The sequence below is a fragment of the Sceloporus occidentalis genome, unplaced genomic scaffold (assembly GCF_023333645.1).
Source record: "Sceloporus occidentalis isolate IW3139 unplaced genomic scaffold, rSceOcc1.0.p SCAF_8, whole genome shotgun sequence".
NCBI lineage: Eukaryota > Metazoa > Chordata > Lepidosauria > Squamata > Phrynosomatidae > Sceloporus > Sceloporus occidentalis.
In genome coordinates, this window is record NW_028316988.1 from 9450043 (window position 1) to 9470463 (window position 20421).

Consider the following 20421-nt stretch of genomic DNA (forward strand, 5'->3'; position numbering starts at 1 on the left):
TATGTGATAAAGACATGATGTCCCTTAAAATGGGACAGAAACCAGCACAGAAGAGAACGTGCAGAAAAATTCAAGGGATCCCATCTAAATGAAATCCTGTCTAACCTGGGAAGCTAAGTAGGATCTGCCCCAGTTAGTACTTGGATAGGAGACCACCAATGGATCCCCGGTGCTCTTGGCTCTATTTCAGAGGAAGAAAAAGGCAAAAACACTTCTGAGGATTCCTCACTTGGGAAAAAACCCTGTGAAATTAGCGGGGTCACCGTAAGTTGAGAGGCAACCTGAAGATACACATGTATACGGTGCAGAAATATGCTATTTTCAGCACAAAACTACCACATGAACGCTTTGCATAGAATCTCAAGCTACAAAGATTCTTGTCAGTCTACGATTCTTTTCACCAGGGTTGATGGACACCCAAGAGACATGGGTTTTTGACCAATTTTTGAATACAGTCCTCCTCCAAATTCACTGAGGATCCGTTCCAGACCCCTCCGTGAACTCGGAAATTCGCATATATTCAAGCTCCATAGGCTTGAACGGATATGCGCTCCTGCGTGTGGCTGCGTATGCACACCATAGGTGTGTGCGCCATTAACTTTAATGGAGGTCGCCCCTATGTGAATAATCAAAACCACGGATCTCAGGTCCGTGAAAATGGAGGGGTGACTATATATTGAAATAGTTTCCCCATCTCTAGTGACTTACTTTTTCACAAGGGTAACAATCTCAAAGAGTGTTGTTATGGGCCATCATCCATTTTGTCTTGTTGCAGCCGTAGGCATCAGAGACCTCCAAAGCAGTGTGAAAACTTAGCGCAATGTGCGCATGTGTCACTGCCATTGGTGTCGCCCAGTAGAGGTTTGTGTATATAAGAGGGAAGGATTGCTTTCCTTTGGGTTTGGAACAAAGCATTCTAGTTAAGACTCATTCCCACTTGCACTTTAAAGTGATTTCCAATTTGGCTTTGCTCCGTGTTGGAAATCGATTCCAAACGGTCCCTCATTCCCACTATAAAGCAGATCTTTTCTTATAATCACTTTTTGCACCAAATAGAATGTTTTGTGGGGGAATGTAGTTCCCATGAGATACTATACTCCAACATTTTCAAACAAAAAGTTGTGCTTTGTATGACTTTTTTGTGTGTACCATTTTTTGTTGTTGTGGTTGTTGCTGCAAAATATGAAAACTATCATAATCTCACTGAGCAGAGATTTAAAAATGAAAACCCTCATCTTGCTCTAAACAGGGAGTTGTTCTGGAAAAACTTGGCCTTTGCCACCGGAGTAAAATGTGGAAGATCCTTGTAGATGGAATATCTCCTGGAAAGTGCTCAAAGCTGACCATTAAAGATCTGATTTTTGACGGTGTCCCAGTGAGGGTTTATTGGCCCAAAACGTCACCGACTGCGAACAGAAGAGGACTGGTGTATTTCTCTGGAGCAATGAACCTTCTTGGAAGCTCTCGTAAGTTTTGTTTGGAAAGTCCTACAATTGGTTATTATGCTGTTGTTGTTTTGTTGGAGTGGTGAACCATGTGCACCCAGGTGTATGATAACATCAGGATTCCATGACACTTTCTCGCTTCACCCCGCCAATCTTTGCCGCATCAAAAACGCAAATGATTGTGTAAATCTTACACCACAAAGAGCTTGTGAGTGTGGGTTCAAAAATGTGGGGCAATCACGTAACATGGAAGGAGGTGTCGGTTTGGTTGGGTGTCTCCATTTTCAATAACACTCGATATCACTTAGAGATGTCAACATAGTGTTCCAGGAATCACAAGCTGGATTGTGATGAAAAGGGTGAAGGGTCTGGAAACTATGCTTTATGAGGAGGGATCTTGGTCTCATTCTCTTGGGGAAGAGACGGTCAAGGGGTGGCATGACAGACATGCTTAAACGTCTGAAAGGATGTCATGTTGAGGATGGAGCAAGCTGATTTTCTGCTGCTCCAAAAACCAGGACACAGAGCAATGGATGTAAGCTCCAGGAAAAGAGATTCCACCTCAACATTAGGAAGACCTTCCTGATGGTAAGAGCTGTTCAACAGTGGAAGATGCTGCCCCGGAGGATGGTGGGGTCCCCTTCTTTGGAGGTTTTTAAACAGATAAGCTTATCGCATTGCCCCAAGGGATGAGATGGAGCGGAACGAAAGACAGTGGGATGGGAACAGAAGGGGGCCAGGGACGCAATTCGGCTCCCTAATTCTCGAGTGGGAAAAGGTTGTGATAAAGAACTGCGATCAAATGATTAACTTGCATAACTCTGAAATGTTAACGGAGCCCATTGACCGATTGCAAAAACCGTGCCTTTTGCAGAAGCAAGCGAACGATTATGCCGCTACCTTGCTCACGAAAGCGACACCGTTGTTGTGAATGTCAGGTAAGTAAGTTTGGCGGAGGCACCAGTGCTGTCTGACAGAGAAGGCGAAATGTCTCACAAAACCACAAACCCCCAAATTCCATAACGCTGAGCCATGATAATTATAGTAGGGTCAAACTGCCTATTAGCTTCCGGGTTCAGTACAGGATATTGGTTATTACCTATAAAGCCCTAGAGAAACACTATGAACAATTTGTGTGCAGAATAAGTCTCTGGGCCCACTTTGGAATGGGTATATTCTGGGATGGGATATGTGATAAGCCTTGGCGTTATTAGCATCCTCCTCTTACCAACTTGGACCATATGTGTCACAATCGAATCCAAGTTCTCCAAAAAGGTAGCAGTCGATAGACTGGATAAGTTTTATTTATAAACAGACAGCAACTGTTAGGCAAGATCCCAGATAGATGGATGGATAAACACATTTGTTATATAGCATGCACATTTCTATTGTTGTTGCTATTATCATGAGCATTCTTATTCGCTGCTGTTAAAAATCATGTTTTATCTAACCATTTTGGGCCTTCATGGAACGAAAAAGGAGGCTGGTATCATTATATGGCATTACTAATAAAGGTATTTGATTTAGCGAGAGGCCCAGAAGCCTTGCCATGTGGAACGATGCTTAAAACCTTTCTCATTGACATTTCAGATATCGATTCTCACTCAGTCACCATTATCTGACGCAGATGCTCAACTGTTGTGCACCTACAATGCACTTCTTAAAGAATGCCAAAGACTATGGAGTGGACCCCAATCGTGTTGCCGTTTGTGGGGACAGTAGCGGAGGGACTGTTGCTACTCTAGTTTGTCATAGGCTGGTGACCATTAAGGATCTCCCCAAACTCCGAGCCCAGATTCTGTTCTACCCCTTTTTCCAGACGCTGGACTTCTCTCTGCCGTCGTATCAGCAAAACCAATCCGTCCCCCCTTTGTTCAAGAAACGGGCCATTAGATTTATTGCCAGATATTTGAATGAGGACATTAAAGATCTGGGTGGGATTATGAAGAATGCACATGTTCCAGAGGAGATGAGGGTGAAGTACAGAAAATGGGTCCATGCTGATCATGTTCCGGAAGAGTTCAGGGCAAGAGGTTACGTCCCCCAGGTGCCTGCCCCCTTTTCGGAAGAGCTTTATGAAAGGATGAAAATCAGCTTTGATCCAAGGTTCTGTCCGCTTTTAGCAGAGGATGCCATTCTTCGCCACCTCCCTGAGATGTTCCTGTTAACTTGTGAGTATGATGTTGTTCGGGATGATAGTCTGTTGTATAAGAAACGCCTAGAGGACAATGGCGTTCCAGTGCGGTGGCACCATCTCAAGGATGGAATCCATGGAGTCTTGTCCATGATTGACAATTGGCCCTGTGACTTGCTGAGTACACAAATCGGTTTCCAACATACAATACATTTCTTAGAATCTCTGTAAGACGCCATGCTCTCTTTTCCTTAGCAATGCTATCCTTATGTTTTTCTGGAGGACTGTGCTTCTGACGTTAGGAACCTAACCGGGGGGAGAATAAAATATTATCATCTTGCTAACAATGCAAAAGTTGCAGATATTGTATTCAATTATGTGGAGTGCGGCAAATGATTCTCAATACAGATTTTCAACATTATAACACTGGAACTTAGTGGACTCTCCTTTATTGCAGCTTTCGAAACAGAGAGGTTTACTGCACAGCTCCCAGGGACACTCCTGGCATGGAACAAAAGGGAGTGGGATGGGAACAGAATGGGGACTATCACACACTTTATCATATTATCTCCTCTTGTGAGGATGTAGCTTACAGAGTAGGCCCTTCACTGTATAGAGAACTATGGCCCGGGACAGAAGGGCAGGAAGTGCCATCCTCCGGTCAATCTAGGGTTCCGGAACCCACAACAACTGCATGCTCCGGAACTTTAGGACATGCGGCCGCCAGCGTCATGGTGGACTCCCATCCATATGGGGGCCGCCATATTGACGTAAGTGATGCACAGTGTATAGACGTTCCTCCACGCTGCTTACATCATGAGTGCACCAATGGCGCACTCATGATATGCGCACGGTGTCCCAAAAAGAATCCGTTTTTTCCAGGTTCTTTTTGGGGTGGAGGGACGCCGCACAGTTTGGCTGCTGTGGTGTCCCTCCGCAGGAAAACCAGACGCCTAGAGCCTGGACTTTCAGGGAGTTTTCGGGCCTATATATATATATATATATATATATATATATATATATATATAAAGAGAGAGAGAGAGAGAGAGAGAGAGAGAGAGGAAAGATTTCTCCTGAACACCAGCCAACCTTTTGTTCTCATATATATATATGATCTCGAATGTGGCAATTGTGCTTCCAGAAAAGTCGGAGTTGAGTATTTGCTTCCCCGACAACATTTTTGCCTGACTATTAGTTGCTTGAGAGTAACTGAAAAACTCATTCAACCCATGACAGAAGCCGGTCTTTCCTCTATGAAAGGCTAAGTGAATTGGGGGAAAAGTCATGTTTAATATTATTAGAAGTAAGTGTTCAGGATAGGTGGGGAAGGAGAAGACGGTCTCGGGATTAGTTCAACACTGATATGGTGCCCTCAGTTTTAGTGTCTCTCACACACACACTGGGGAGAATCCTTTTGGCATCTCACACATGCGTTAGTTCCTCAATGGAAACATTTGGACATTTTTGTTCAATGCAAAACAGCTGCCTGCCATTCAACGTTGCAGAAGCAGAGGAGGCATGCATTGCCATTTCTCACTGATTCTTATCGCCCTCGAGCTCACCTTGAACATGGATGTTCCTTGTGATTTATGGGTGCTATGTACATGTGGTGCTGCCATACACAAATGAGGTACCCTTGCATAACCTTGTGAGGGTGATGTTATGCTTGGTCTTCTCACTGTCGGATCTCTGGCGATAAGGTCCATAGGTATCAACAGGAGAACATTGAGTTTATCGCCCAGGACTGGCTGGAACGGTACAAAAGGTGCCAGGAAGGGAACAGAACAAGAGAGGGATGAGTGAGGGATGCGCTTTACTACATACAGAACGCCGACACTGCCATCAGAAGTCCCTGTTCCATTCCCCATCCGTCCCAGAGGAGGAGATTCGGGGAATGGAACGGAACGGAACGGGGACTTCCTGTGTGCGGTAAAGTGTGTCCCTCACTCGTTCCGTTTCCTTCTCCTCTTTCATCGCACAGGGCTCCTGGAACGGTACAAAAGGTACCGGGAAGGGAATGGAACGAGTGAGGGACGCATTTTACCGCACACAGGAAGTCCCCGTTCTGTTCCGTTCCCTTCCCAGCCCCTTTTGTACCGTTCCAGCCAGCCCTGCTACTATTTATTCAATTTTGCCAAAACACTAAAATAGAAGAAAGAAATGGCTTATTTCAAGGATTTACCGCACACAGAATGCCGCCGCCATCGGCAGTCCATGTTCCATTCCCCATCCGTCCCAGAGGAGGAGATTCGGGGAATGAAACAGAACGGAACGGGGAATCCCTTTGGGATTCCTTTACTGAGACCTCTTCTCCATCTGGTCACAAATCCTCCATTAGGTTTTGCAAACAGTATGGTTTCCTTGTACAGCTACTCATTACCAAATGTTTGCCTCTTTCGTGTTTTTCAAGAAGGAAAATCCAACGTGTTTAACGTTGAACACAGTGTGGAAACAATTCTCCTCCAATTCCCAGTTATAGATCTTCTCTTTCGTGTCCTCCTGATCACACCCCGATCATGAAAGAGGAGATTTCCATCATTTCAGCATATTGACATATCTCTAAAGCACACACGGCTCCTTTATGATGGATTGTGGATGAGCGCTGCCATCAGTCTTGCATGCAATTGAGACATGCAATTTGGCATGCGGACAATGATCTCAGCCAACTCATGTCAGGTGACGGGTGAGACAGCGGTCACAACATTCAGGTTAGTCAGGTTACCCGCATTCGGATATGCCCCCGGGTTCGACAAGGCTTCTTGTGATGTGGGTTCAATTCCTATGGGGGTTGTGGGAGTCATTTGTGCAGATGCAAACACCAATGTTATACCTGTGTGGGACTATCTTCTTCCAGGACTTGTTCCAACAGGTCAAGGAGGAAAAGGAGCAAAGGATATACAACTAGGCAAAAAGGACTTGGGGCGGTGGAGGAAAATCATCGTCGCTGTTGTGTGCCTTCAAGTTATGGCGACCCGAAGGTAATTGATAGGGTCTATCATGGGGTTTCCTTGGCAAGGTTCCTTTGGAGGTTTGCCATTGCCTTTCCTGAGGCTGAGAGAGTGTGACTTGCCAGAGGTCATGCCCGAACTGGGAATCAAACTAAGGTATCCAGAGTCATAATCTAATGCTCAAACCACTACATCATGCTGGACCAATGGATTTACTGAATATGGTTTGGATATTTAAGGAAATCATAGAAACCCACTAGGTAACCTTATGTAAGTCACATACTCTCAGCCTCAGGGGAAGGCAATGGCAAGCTTCCTCTGAACAAACCTTGCCAAGACAATCCCATGATAGGTTTGCCTTAGGGGCACTATAAATCGGAAATGACTTGAAGGCCCACAACGCACACTATTGCCATCACCTTTTTTTAAAGAGCATCCGCTATTCAAATAATAAAGATAAATACAATCAATATAAGAGCTGGAGAGATAAAAGTATATACAGAATGAAGGATTTATTTATAAATGGTAAACCTATCCAATTAGACTGAGTTAAGAATGGCACCAATAGATCCGACTTGGCTGCAGTTAATACAGATAGTTTCTTTTCTCCCTAAATTAAGTAGAACATAAAGTCCCCCCCCCCCCCAGAATGCTATTTGTGATATATTGTGGCCTTGGTAAAAAAAGGTAAAATAACATGGCAAATAACTGTGATTTGTATGTGAATCAGATTTGGGGGTAGAGCTATCGGATCGGATGCAATTTCGACAACTCCACCAGCAAAAGAATATGTGCCCGGGCTAAAGAAAATATGTTAAAAATAATTCATTAATGGTACTACTAGCCTCTCAAACGTCACCAAATTAATCAGGATCTGTCCAAGTTATGAGAAATGGTATAAGGAATTGGATATATTCAGCTTGGAGAAGCGAAGACTAAGAGGTGAAAAGAAGTGTGGAGCCGTCTTAAAATATCTGAAGGGATGCTGTGTAGAATCATAGAATCATAGAATCGTAGAGTTGGAAGAGGCTGCAAGGGCCATCCAGTCCAACCCCATTCTGCCATGCAGGAAATCCAAATCAAAGCATCCCCATTGACAGATGGCCATCCAGCCTCTGCTTAAAGACCTCCAAAGAAGGAGACTCCATTACACTCCGAGGAAGGAGTTTGTTCCAGTGTCTAACAGCCCTTACTCTCAGGAAGTTCCTCCTAATGTTGAGCTGGAATCTCTTTTCCTGTAGCTTGCATACATTGCTCCATTGGGTCCTGTTCTCTGGAGCAGCAGAAAACAAGCTTGCTCCCTCCTCAATACGACATCACATCAAGTATTTAAACAGGGCTATCATATCACCTCTTAACCTTCTCTTCTCCAGGCTAAACATCCGCAGCTCCCTGAGTCATTCCTCATAGGGCAAGGTTTCCAGACCTTTCACCATTTTAGTTGCCCTCCTCTGGACACACTCCAGTTTCTCAATGTCCTTTTTGAATTGTGGTGCCCAGAACTGGACACAATATTCCAGGTGGGGCCTGACCAGAGCAGAATACTATTACTTCTCTTGATCTAGACACTATACTTTTATTGATGCAGCCTAAAATTGCATTGGCCTTTTTTGCTGCCGCATCGCACTGTTGATTCATGTTCAACTTATGGTCTACTTGGACTCCTAGATCCCTTTCACATGTACTTTCATTCAGCCATGTGTCTCCCATCCTACATCTGTGCATTTCATTTTTCTGCCCTAAGTGCAGTACCTTACATGTACCTTACATGTACCTTACATTTCTCTGTGTTGAATTTCAATTTGTTAGCTTTGGCCCAGCTTTCTAGTCTATTCAGATCATTTTGAATGTTGATCCTGTCCTCTGGAGTAGAAGACGAAGCAAGCTTGTTTCTTTGCTGCTCCAGAGAGCAGAACAAGAACCAATGGATTCAACTGACAAGAAAAGAGATTCAGATAAACATTGGGAAGACCTTCTTACGGTGAGGGATATTTAGCAGCAGAACAGACAGTCTTGGAGGATGGATGACTCTCCTTCATCGGAAGTCTTAAAGAAATGTTGGATGGGCACTTTTCAAGAGTGCTGTAATTCTGTGTTCCTGACTGGCATGGGGTTGGGTTGGAGGGCCCTTGCAGCCCCTCCTATGATTCTATGGTTTATTCATAAATGGTCTAAGAAATGGATCAAACGTTGGTAACTGCTCCGTGTGTTTGGCAATTCAAGGTATCCGTAGTCAATAGGAAACATGATTCCATGGAATCCATCCTTCACATGATGCCATGTCACCGGCACCCCATTGTCCTCGAGACGTTTCTTGTACAACAGCCCATCATCCCGGAGAACGTCGTACTCACAGGTCAAGAGGAACGTTTCGGGGAGCTGACGGATAACGTCATCTTCTGCTATAAGGGGAGAAAACATTGGGTTGGAGCCTTCTTGAAACATCTCATAAAGCTCTTGGCAAAACGGAGCTGGCTCCATCGGCACGTAGCCCCTGGCCTTAAATTCCTCTGGGATTAAGTCGGCACTAATCCATTTTTGGTATTTCACCCACAAATGCTTAGGAACGTGGGCATTCTTCATGAGGCCATCTACATTCACTTGCTTCCCAGTCAGATACATGATACCAAGTTTGATGGCCCGTTTCTTAAACAAAATGGGCACCGAATGGCTTTGCTGATAGGAAGGCAAATTGAAATCCATTCCTTGGAGGAATGGGTAGAATAGGATCTGGGCTCGTACCCTGGGCAGATCCTTCCTTGGCACCAGATGTTGGCAAACGGCAGCGGCAAATGTTCCTCCGCTACTGTCTCCGCAGACAACAATGCGATTCGGGTCGACTCCATATTCTTCTGCATTCTTCAAAAAGTGTATGGTTGCGGTGCAGCAATCTAGGACCGGGATTGGGAAGGGATGCTCTGGAGCTAAACGAAACCTGAAACAGAAACATGAAACGGTCTGAATTCGTAATTTTGCATTCTCTGGCACAGGGAAAGTTTTCTACATGATACTCACTGCTAACTTTACCATTCCCTATGTCATCCATAACAATGTTTTCTTTAGATTGCTATCATTCTAACTACTTTAGCCCTGGTGGCGCAGTGGTTAAATGCCTGTACTGCAGCCATTCACTCAAAACCACAAGGTTGCGAATTCAAGACCAGCAAAAGGGCCCAAGCTCGACTCAGGCTTGCATCCTTCCGAGGAGCGAGCTAAAATGAGTACCCAGACTGTTGGGGGCAAATTAGCTTACTTGCTAATTAGCTTACTTGCTGTTCACTGCTATGATCTTTGAATAGCGGTATATAAATAAAACAAATTATTATTATTATTATTATTATTATTATTATTATTATTATTATTATTATTATTATCTCATTGCCGTTGTTGTTGTGTTCCTTCAAGTTGTCTCTGACTTACGGTGACCTTAAGGCAGCAGTTCCCAACCTGGGGGTCATGACCACTTTGGGGGTCGAACGACCCTTTCACAGACCATCGGCAAACACATATTTCCAACAGTCTTAGGAACCGGGATACTGCTCCTCTATGGTTGGGAGTCACCACAACATGAGGAACTGTATTAAAGTGTCGCGGCATTAGGAAGGTTGAGAACCACTGCCTTAAGGGAAACCTATCATGGGGTTTCCCCTTTTTCTGCCTCCCGTATAATCCACCCCATAGACTCAGGTCCTTTGGAGCACATTTGCTTCAGGCACCCAGGACCTGACTGGTAACTGTCACTCAGAGGACATTTCTGTCAGTCAAGATTGTGCCATGATTGGCCAGGATAGGATCAACAGCTAAACATGCTGCCTGAATTTAAGTTTAAAACAGTAGTAAAGACCTATCTCTATGAATTTTAAATTGGTATAATTTTAAAAAATGTTATTCTGGCCCAAGAGATGATGATGATGATGATGATGATGATGATGATGATGATGATGATGATGATGATGATGATCTTTATTTGTATTTCCCGCATCTCCCTGCAGATTGAGGCGGGATTACAGCAAAGAATAAAAACCACAATACAATACAAAATACAATATTATCTAAAAATACAGTCAGTAAAACAACAGCAATATTACTACCATTCACTAAAAAGGCCAAATCGTTGTCAGTTTTCCAAGTTGTCAAGTCAGAGTGGGAATGTTCCATAACATCAGCTATAAAAAGTCAGGTTGGTAGACCCACTGGAAGAGATCCGTCTTAAGTGCCTAAGATCTAAGACGGATCTCTTCTGGTAAGTTGTTCCATAATTTAGGGGCCGCGGCTGTAAACACTTTATGGGAAGTTGTAGTTAGTCTAGTTTCCATATGTTCCAATAGTTTCTTCCCTGGTGTTCTAAGAGTGTCTAGGGCGGTGGTCCCCAACCTTCCTAATGCCACAACCCTTTAATACATTTCCTCATGTTGTGATGACCCAAACCCATGAAATTATTTTTGTTGCTACTTCATAACTGTAATTAAATAGGTGTTTTCCAATGGTCTTAGGCGACCCCCATGAAAGGGTCATTCGACCTCCAAAGGGGTCCCGACCCACAGGTTGGGAACCACTGGTCTAGGGAGAGGCGTTCCCTTAACCAACTCAGGCCCAAGCCATGTAGGGCTTTAAAGGTAATGACCAATACTTTGTATTGCGCCCAGAAGCTGATCGGCAGCCAATGAAGAGATCTTAATATTGGAGTGATATGGTCAAATCTTGATGTTCCTGTGACCAATCTGGCTGTGGCGTTTTGGATCAACTGAAGCTTCCGAACTTGGTACAAAGGTAGCCCCATGTAGAGCGCATTACAGAAGTCTAAGCAAGAGGTTACCAGAGCATGTACTACTGCTTTAAGGTCCTTTCGGTCCAGTTAGGGGCACAGTTGGCGTATCAGCCGAAGTTGGTACCAAGCACTCCTGGCCATCGCATCTCCTTGAGATGACAACTGTAGTGATGGATCCAGGAGTACTCCCAAACTGCAAACTTCGTCTTTGGGGGAAGTGTCACCCCGTCCAGGACTGGTTGTAAATCTCCATCCCTGGACCAGGGGTACCATGCAAGGACCTCTGTTTTCTCTGGATTCAACCTGAGTTTGTTTTCTCTCATCCAGCCCATTACTGACTCAAGACAGGCATTTAGAGGAGAGATGCCCAAACCTCCTCCTGTTACCAAAGGTGATGCTGGCCTCAGAGCGAGTGACATGTGGCAGCGATGGCTGCGCCAGGTGGTTCAGCAAGACAACTTGTAAATAGCTGTCTGGCATCATAACAAGGGGCTCCAAATCTTTTGGGCAAGTCTGAAGCAGATAGTGAGTTTTCTTACTGAGTATGTGTTGTCCAGGCTTCCATACCGAGAGAACGGGGGTAGGATGTTTAAGCTGGCGCATGCAAACAAGTTACTCTTTCAGACAGAATCAGGTGACCATAAACTCAAGCCACTTACCCAACACACACTACCACAGTATCACTTTCCCGGGCAATGTGACGGCACACCCTTTCGTAAGATTCTGAAAAACACATATTGTTTCAAGAACAATTATTGGCGTATTTCAGGACTATGAAGAAGCTATGCTCTCGGATCATCTGTGCTCGTCAGTGAAGTCAGGAGAGATAAGGCCATGTTTTGTGAGGTTTATTGCACCGGCCCCTGGAAGGGGAGTGGCGCGTTACAAAAGGGAGCATGATGGGAATGGGAGGTGGCATGGAACGCTATTTACTGCACAGGAGAATGCCGCTGCCACTACCGCCAGAAGTTCCCATCATGTTCCCAATGCGTTCCCCAGGACGGTTTTGAAGTGATCCTGATAATCGCCCCCTTCTGGGACACATCTGGGATGCGATGGAAACTTCCGGCAGTGGCAGCGGCATTCTATGCGGTAAGATGTGCTCTATGCCACCTCCCATTCCCATTATGCCCCCTTTTGTAACGCTCCACTTCCATTCCAGGACCTGCGCGTTGAACCTTTCCATTTTCTCCTAGCGTTACATGTGGGAAGGAATAGTAGCCCTATATCCAGCTCTACCCATAGTGGTTCAGTTTCATTGAAATCTAAGCATTCCTGTTTGATCTGTTAAAGTTGTTTGGAGTGTGTGTTGTGGAACGTCTTTAACATTTTAATGATTATTCATTTCCCGCAAAGCTGGGAGGTTGAATGGAAGTGTTCACCATTGCTATAGGATCCCAAGCTTTACTGTGAATTTGGGCTGGAGCACAAAGTGTTATTGCATGTCCTTCAAAAGAAAGAGAACAAAATAGCATAGGCGCCTTTCTGAGAACTTACGAATGCTTCCAAACAAGCCAGCACCTCCGTGAAGGTAGACCATTCCTCTCCTGTTCCCAGAAGATGCTGTTTTGGGCCAGTACACCCTCACTGGAATCTCATCGAAAAACAGGTCCTTGATGATCAACTTTGAGCTCTTCATTGGCGGTATTCCGTTCATCGCAAGCCTCCAGAGCTTATATCTGTGGCAAATGCCAAGTTTCTCAATCACCACCGCCTATTTACAGAAACAATACAGAAACATATAGAGAAGAACTGAGATCTAGCGTGGCGATAGGTTTGCCTTAGGGTCACCATGAGTCAGAAATGACTTGAAGGCAGACAACACACAGATAGAGAAGAATTAAGTAAAACATGTGGGTTTTTTTAGATTTGTACTGTATCAATGCAAGTCCTAGGTCAGTGATGGTGAACCTTTTAGAGGCCGAGTGCCCAAACTGCAACCCAAAACCCACTTATTTATTGCAAAGTGCCATGTCCCTCTGGCTTTCTAGTAACAAACTCTGGCAAACTCTGTGCTGGGGCGACGGCACATGTGCCCACAGAGAGGGCTCTGAGTGCCACCTCTGGCACACGTGCCATAGGTTCGCCATCACTGTCCTAGGGTCTATCCATACTGCAGAACTAAAGCGGTTTGACACTACTTTAACTTCTGGAATCTGTAGCTTTGTGGGATATTTAGCCTTCTCTGTCTCTGAGTTCTGGTGCTTTTGGCATCCCTCTCTCTCTCTCTCTCTCTCTCTCTATATATATATATATATATATACAGCGCGCCCGTGCCATACGCGGGTGCGCCATACGCGGTCTTGAGCGTATGTGCTCAAGCCGCGGGGAGCGCGCAGGGCGGAAGGGGCGGCACGTCCCATTCAATTGAATGGGGGGCGCGCCCATGGCGCGCCGTGCACCGCCGCGCCGCCGCGCCGCCATGCACAAGCCCCATTGTTTCCAGTGGGGCTTGAGCATAGGCGGACTTCGCCTTACGCGGCAGGATCCGGAACAGATCCCCCACGTAAGGAGAGGGCCAACTGTGTGTGTGTATATATATATATATATATATATATATATATATATATATTCAAGCCATGGATACATGGATGCAGAAGGCCAACTCTCCCTATCTCCAAGCTGCCCAAGGATAACTCCTAGGTTAAAGGCCAATGGTTGCATCCTAACTGGGGTCAAGTGCATCCATTTGGTGCAGATACCTCCACTATGCCTCTCTTATAAAAACCCAGCTTCCATGTGAAGATGCCGTCTCAGACACAGAAATGAAGACGGGGAAAAGAAAAAGAAAACACTCCTCTTAAAATCAGGAACACTTACCAGCCTAGTCAGAGCGGGAAAGAAGAAATTACCAAGCCATAGTTTTGCCGGTTGTATGACTCCTGGGGGAATGTGGGTCCTTGTGAGATCATAATAGACTCCCCATGCAAGCAGGGAACATAGGACAAAAATGCTCATATATGTTGCCAGGGTCCACAGAGTTGAACCTAATGTCATTCCTTCAGCTAAAGAGGCCCAAGGTAGCCTCTCTCGTTCCCAGTGACCTCTGAGATTCTGCCTCGGTTCAGTCTCCCTTGTTATAAGGAACTGGTTGTCGCAAAAACAAACTATCTCCCACTCACATAAGTATTAGCTGGGGAGTGGATAGGCTATCTCAGAGCTTGCAAGCTATCCTTGCATAACATAGCCTTACACTATTTTGTTATTAAGGGATGAGGATTCTTTGAGGCTAATCATGGCTTTTGTGCCTCCCATCCTTGCAGGAGTGAGGATTATGAAGAATAACTAAAATATATACATGTCTTCTTTCCTCGATCCTTCAGGTGCTTCGCAAGGCATGTTGCCCTACTCAAACCTCTCCAGGAAGGGATTTCACATGACGCTGTTTCTGAGAACTCTTTGGAAAGACTGCATTGCTATTTCGTCCCCAGGAAATAATACCGTCACACCCAGGAACAGGTTTTGGATTAAACATGGCTCAGACTTACCTAGGGTCTTGTAAGGATGCTCCACGGACGTTGCTCAGCATGTGGTAGGGTCTCCTTCTTGGGAAGTGTTTAAACAGATGCTGGAAGGCCATCGGTCCGGGTTGCTCTGACTGAGAGTTCCTGCATGGCAGAATGGGGTTGGACTGGGTGGCCCTTGGGGTCTCTTCCAACTCTATGACTCTATGATTCTGTGACCCACAACAGTGGCAGACATGCCAAGTCGCCCAGAAGGATGCCCATACAGACAGCTGCCACAGCATGAGAACGGAGGGCTCTGGAACTTCCCAGAAAATTCAGAACAACAGGTACGTTTTTAATATTTGTTAATATTTTATATTATATTAACATTTAATAATATTTGAGGAGCCCTGGTGGCACTGGACCTTATCAGATGCAGGGCGAAATGTCACCCAAACGTCATGCAAACGTGGCAGAAACTTACGGAAGCGCCAGGGATGCAATAATCCAGAGCACTTCTAAATTGTAATTGAGGCTTCCCACTATGTTCCCATCATGGAATCGTTCGTGGGGAAGCCATTTTCTGAATAACCAGATATCCCGTTATTCAGATAATGGCTTCTCCTGGCTTCACAGGAATCCTCAATTACATTTTAGAAGCGCCACGGATGATCACATCCCTGGCGCTTCCGCAATGTTTCTGCCACGTTTGCATGACGTTTCGCCCGCATCAAATAAGGTCCATAGTGGTTAAATGCCAGTTCTGCAGCCACAAGGTTGTGAGTTCAATCCCAGAGGGCTCCAGGGTTGACTCAGCCTTCCATCCTTTTGTAGGTCAGTAAAATGAGTCCCCACTTGTTGGGGGCAATTGACTTACCTATGGATGGATGGATGGAAGGAAGGAAGGAAGGAAGGAAGGAAGGAAGGAAGGAAGGAAGGAACAGTAATTGTGATCTATGATAACGTAACTAATTAGTTCTATGTAAATTGATAAGTTCTTGCATGCTGTATGAAGATAATTAAAAACCAAATGATTGACAATAAGACTAAAGGAGAAGCACAAGGTATTTTTTAAATGTAAATGAGAGAAAACTGACATATAAAGATTTGTATAGACAAACTTGCGTATATGATAGAGCTAACATTTGTAGGTGGATGTTTAAATTCAGCGTTTCCCAAACTTGGGTTCTCCAGATGTTTGGGACTTCCATTCCCAGAAGCCCCAACCAGTTGGGCTAAAGGTGAGTAATTCTGGGAGTTGAAGTCCAAACCATCTGGAGGTCCAATGTTCCTTTCAATGGGAGCTTTTGAATCTGTAAAATGGTTGTATTAATACACACACACACACACACACAGTGCACCCTTGTATTACAAAGGGGATCCGTTCCAGACCTCCCCCCCACGTAAAAAAAAGTGTATGCTCGAGCCCCATTGAAAGTAATGGGGCTTGTGCATGTGGCAGTAGTGTGGTGGTGCGGTGGTGCACGCGGGCCTCGGGCACACGCCCCATTCATATGAATGGGACACACTGCCCCTTGCGCCCTGCGCACTGTCTTGCAGCTCCCTTGCAGCTTTCAGCATATGCTGAAAGCTGCATATAGTGCGTCCGCGTATAACACGGGCACACTGTGTGTGTGTGTGTGTGTGTGTATCAAAAGCAAGCAAGCAAGGAAGGAAGAGAGTCACAATAAGAGCTCTACACAGACTAAACAAGCTTAGTGGGATGTTTACTGGATACATTTGGGACAGAAAGTGGAATGGAGTAAAGATAAGGCACATTCAGCCTCTGAATAGAAGCATTCCCCATTGCAACCTGTGTCCCAGATCCCAGATTTCCCATTTCTGATACAAGCAGAGTGAATCCACTTACCCAACACTGACAATCCCGGTGTCACTTTCTTGAGCAATGCAGCGACAAAGCCTTTCGTGCGCTTCTGCAAAAGACACGATTTGGCAAGAGTCAAATTGGCTTCCATTACTTCTTATTTCGGAGGTGGATAAGCGTAACCCTCCCACTTCCCTCCAAACCAGTTTGCAGTTGGTCAATCTGGCGGTGCTATTTCTGCAGGAATGGGCCAGGTGTGTCAAAGCATTTTTGGAGGCTTTTCCTAGCTTTTCAGTGTGCTCACGCAATGTGCAAAACAAGATCCTTTAGCAATTTATTTTTTTCGCAGATGGTATCTAGCAACCCCCATTTCCACTCCCCAAAGAAATCCCACACAGAGATGGATCCCAAGGCATTGAGGCAACCCATGCAAGAGACTAGCTTGCAGCTGCTGGGAGAAGGTACAGACTGTAGATAGAGTTGCCTGGCCCCCAGGTTCCAGTTTTATAGGTTATCTCTATGTGGATGATAAGGGCGCAAAGCCTTCCATTTTGTTGGGTTCAGTTTTGCGAAAGAAGAAAGAGCAATGTGCAAATCTCCTCCTCAGCACACCCTGCATATCATATTTATTCTATTTTGTTATAAAAGGAGTTACATAGGGCCCCAAAAGCATGATCCTGGAAAGGTCATAATGGCCTTTGCAAAGCCAAGTGAAGTTCTCACAAGCAGTCACATATGACCCGAGGGCATGTGGAAAGGACCCATGTCACTTAAAGGGTGTACGTCTTCTCCCCAGACCCCCTGCCATGCGCATTTCATCTTGGAGGTCACTCGGTCTCACATTGACATGGACCCCATATAGAATATTTTATGCACACATCTCTTTGTTGTCGTTTGACTGTTTGATTGTTTTAATAATCTGAACGTCAATTCGTTGTTATAAAGGAATTTTAATTGTTGCATTGGCGGGAGGGATCATGGTTTTATTCTATATTGTCGTGTCTTTACCTTTACTGTCAGCCGCCTCAATCTTGGCACAGAGGATATATATATATTATTATTATTATTATTATTATTATTATTATTATTATTATTGCAAAATCATAGAATCATAGAGTTGGAAGGGACCCCAAGGTCCATCCAGTCCAACCCCCTTCTTCTGCCATGCAGGAACTCTCCATCAAAGCATCCCCAGCAGATGGCCATCCAGCTTCTGTTTAAAGACTCCCAAAGAAGGAGAGTCCACTGCACTCCGAGGAAGGATATGTGTTCCACTGTCGAACTGCCCTTACTTACTGTCAGGAAGTTCCTCCTAATGATCAGCTGGAATCTCTTTTCCTGGAACTTGCATCCGTTGCTCCATTGGGTCCTTTTTTCTGGAGCAGCAGAAAACAAGCTTGCTCCCTCCTCATTATGCCATCCCTTCAAGTATTTAAACAGGGTTATCATATCACCCCTTAACCTTCTCTTCTCCAGGCTAAACATCCCCAGCTCCCTAAGTCCCTCCTCATAGGGCTTCATGGTTTCCAGACCCTTCACCATTTTAGTCGCCCTCCTTTGGACACATGGCTCCAGTTTCTCAATGTCCTTTTGGAATTGTGTGCCCAGAACTGGACACAATATTCCAGATGGGGCCTGACCAATGCAGAATAGAGTGGCACTATTACTTCCCTTGATCTAGACACTATACTTCTATTGATGCAGCCTAAAATCACACTGGCCTTGTTAGCTCCCACATTGCACTGTTGACTCATGTTCAATTTGTGGTCTACTTGGACTCCCAGATCCCTTTCACACATCTGTTAGCCTAAAGCAGTAAGTAAAGCAGTAAGCAGTAAAAGAGGTCTGTCAGCCTAAAGCAGTAAGTCAGTCTCTCCTGCTGGCCCTCATTTTCTTTGTCCTGTCCCATATTCTCTGGGGTTGTCACTGCTTGATTAAATCAATGTCACCGTCATCAACCAAAAATATTCCTTTTGGTAATGCTGAAGTTAAAACCATCAACCAGTTGGGAATCCCATTGTTTGCAGGATTGAACCTCCAGTCCTGAGAACTGCTTCAGGACACTTTTCACCCCATAAATATGCCCACTATTGATCAAGTTGAAATCAGGCAGAAGCGCCATCAGATTCAAGCTTGACCTTTCAGTACTGTGCCATAAAGCACCACCCAACTCCTAGCTTTCTCCGAGTCTTAGCACACGGAGGTTTGTGCAGCTTTTTGCAGCTCAGATCCGACGCGACTGCAGGTCCAACGATGCAAATTCACTTGATAACATGTTGTGTTATCACACACGATTCCTTTCCATGGGGGCTCCTTCCATGGCGCTTCCACAGTGAATCCAAAGTGACTCCTCATTTTGATGAATTCAGGAAAAAGGTGAATTCACAGAATTCTCTTTCAAGCTCACTTCGATTTCACTCCGAATTAGTCTGGTGCGGAATGCAACTTTGCTTCTGCAAACCCCCTGGGTTGCAAATTTCCCATGATGCCATGCTGCAATTTCCCTCCATTTCCTTTCGGTGGTCCTTTCACTTTGAGGGCAATTTTCAGGGCAACTCATTTTTTGGGAATATATATATGTGTGTGTGTGTGTGTGTGTGAATGAGAATATACAGATATGTCTATCTATCTATCTGTGTATGTGCTGAAATTGCTGAAATGGAAGGGAAAATAAAAAAGGGGGATGAAGAAGGCACAGAAAGATTCACGAGGCAAATATTCACGCAATCATGCAATTACGCGGAACAGGGAACGAGAACCTGCGCCCCTTTTCACCCCAGAAACGTACGTCACGATGCGTTCAGACCCTCACTGAGAATCATAGAATCATAGAGTTGGAAGAGACCACAAGGGCCATCCAGTCCAACTCCCTGCCATGCAGGAAATCCAAATCAAAGCATCCCCGACAGATGGCCATCCAGCCTCGGTTTGAAGACCTCCAAGGAGGGAGACTCCACTACACTCTGAAGAAGGAGTGTGTTCCACTGTCAAACAGCCCTTACTGTCTGGAAGTTCCTCCTAATGTTGAGGTGTCCCAATTTGAATAATTGAATCCGCATGGTATGCACCGGTGTGGTAATATGTGCACTCACTCAGCTTTACTTGAATCCGCATCACGTGACTTGCCTTGGATCCGATTCCCTCTTGATTCGAAAGGGCAACCAGGTGTGATAAAACACTCACGTTATGATGTGAATTCACATAGCTGAACCAGGGATCACACCGGATCTGAGCTGCAAATCCATGTGATCAACACCTCCCAGATTGGAGACTGGTTTCTAGGTCTAGTAACATTGCACTCCTAAAAATTGCTATCCATCACCAACGTTTATGTCTTAGTTCTTGTACACGAGTGGCTTGCGGGTGTGTCGGTTTGCCTTTTTATTAGTAAGCTAAACTAAATTTGGAACCTGCCTCTGGAGTTCTTCAGGTGTGGAACCATTGCACAGAGGCTTGCGCCCCAGCTTCACTTACTACTTCGCTTGTTTGTTTGTTTTGGAAACGACATGCACTTTCTCAAACAAACTGAGGGTTGTTGATTGACTATCAGGACTCACAGAGAAAATGCACGCGGCCCTAAAAGAGCGTCTCTCCTCCAATATCCTTCCATGAATTAAAGGTGAGTTGCATATTGAAGAAATGTCTATACCTTTTACCTCCTCTAAGTGATGTCCTAGGTCAGTGATGGTGAACCTTTTAGAGGCCGAGTGCCCAAGTTGCAACCCAAGACCCACTCATTTATTGCAAAGTGCTGTGTCCCTCTGACTTTCTAGTAACAAACTCTGGCAAACTCTGTGCTGGGGCGACAGCACATGTGCCCACAGGGAGGGCTCTGAGTGCCACCTCTGGCAAATG

At 45.1% G+C, this 20421-nt stretch overlaps 2 protein-coding genes across 3 annotated transcripts; one reads left to right on the forward strand and one right to left on the reverse strand.

Moving 5' to 3' along the window:
• The first annotated feature begins 1246 nt into the window (after positions 1 to 1246).
• LOC149307829 (arylacetamide deacetylase-like 4) lies at positions 1247 to 3810 on the forward strand. Its single transcript, XM_089536950.1, has 3 exons — positions 1247 to 1466; positions 2320 to 2383; positions 3036 to 3810. The coding sequence occupies exons 1-3, from the start codon at positions 1292 to 1294 to the stop codon at positions 3808 to 3810; spliced, it is 1014 nt and encodes a 337-aa protein (XP_089393076.1). The 5' UTR covers positions 1247 to 1291.
• A 4877-nt stretch (positions 3811 to 8687) lies between these two features.
• On the reverse strand, positions 8688 to 14292 carry LOC149307830 (arylacetamide deacetylase-like 3). 2 transcript variants are annotated; one of them, XM_089536947.1, is made up of 4 exons: positions 14116 to 14292; positions 12793 to 13009; positions 11955 to 12018; positions 8688 to 9462 (listed from the first exon to the last, which is right to left on the reverse strand). In XM_089536947.1, the coding sequence occupies exons 1-4, from the start codon at positions 14290 to 14292 to the stop codon at positions 8688 to 8690; spliced, it is 1233 nt and encodes a 410-aa protein (XP_089393073.1). The 2 variants fall into 2 exon arrangements, with proteins under 2 accessions (XP_089393073.1, XP_089393074.1); XM_089536948.1 differs by having other exon boundaries at positions 12793 to 13047; positions 14148 to 14208.
• Positions 14293 to 20421: the final 6129 nt, after the last annotated feature.

Excerpts from the sequence above, each read along its gene's own strand:
- LOC149307829 (XM_089536950.1), top strand. The coding sequence starts at position 1,292 with ATGTGGAAGATCCTTGTAGATGGAATATCTCCTGGAAAGTGCTCAAAG. Across the intron at positions 1,467-2,319 it reads GAACCTTCTTGGAAGCTCTC|AAGCAAGCGAACGATTATGC; the intron begins GTAAGTTTTGTT and ends TGCCTTTTGCAG. Across the intron at positions 2,384-3,035 it reads ACCGTTGTTGTGAATGTCAG|ATATCGATTCTCACTCAGTC; the intron begins GTAAGTAAGTTT and ends TTGACATTTCAG.
- LOC149307830 (XM_089536947.1), bottom strand. The coding sequence starts at position 14,292 with ATGACATTAGGTTCAACTCTGTGGACCCTGGCAACATATATGAGCATT. Across the intron at positions 13,010-14,115 it reads TTCCCGCTCTGACTAGGCTG|GCGGTGGTGATTGAGAAACT; the intron begins GTAAGTGTTCCT and ends TTCTGTAAATAG. Across the intron at positions 9,463-11,954 it reads ACTGTGGTAGTGTGTGTTGG|GTTTCGTTTAGCTCCAGAGC; the intron begins GTAAGTGGCTTG and ends TTTCTGTTTCAG.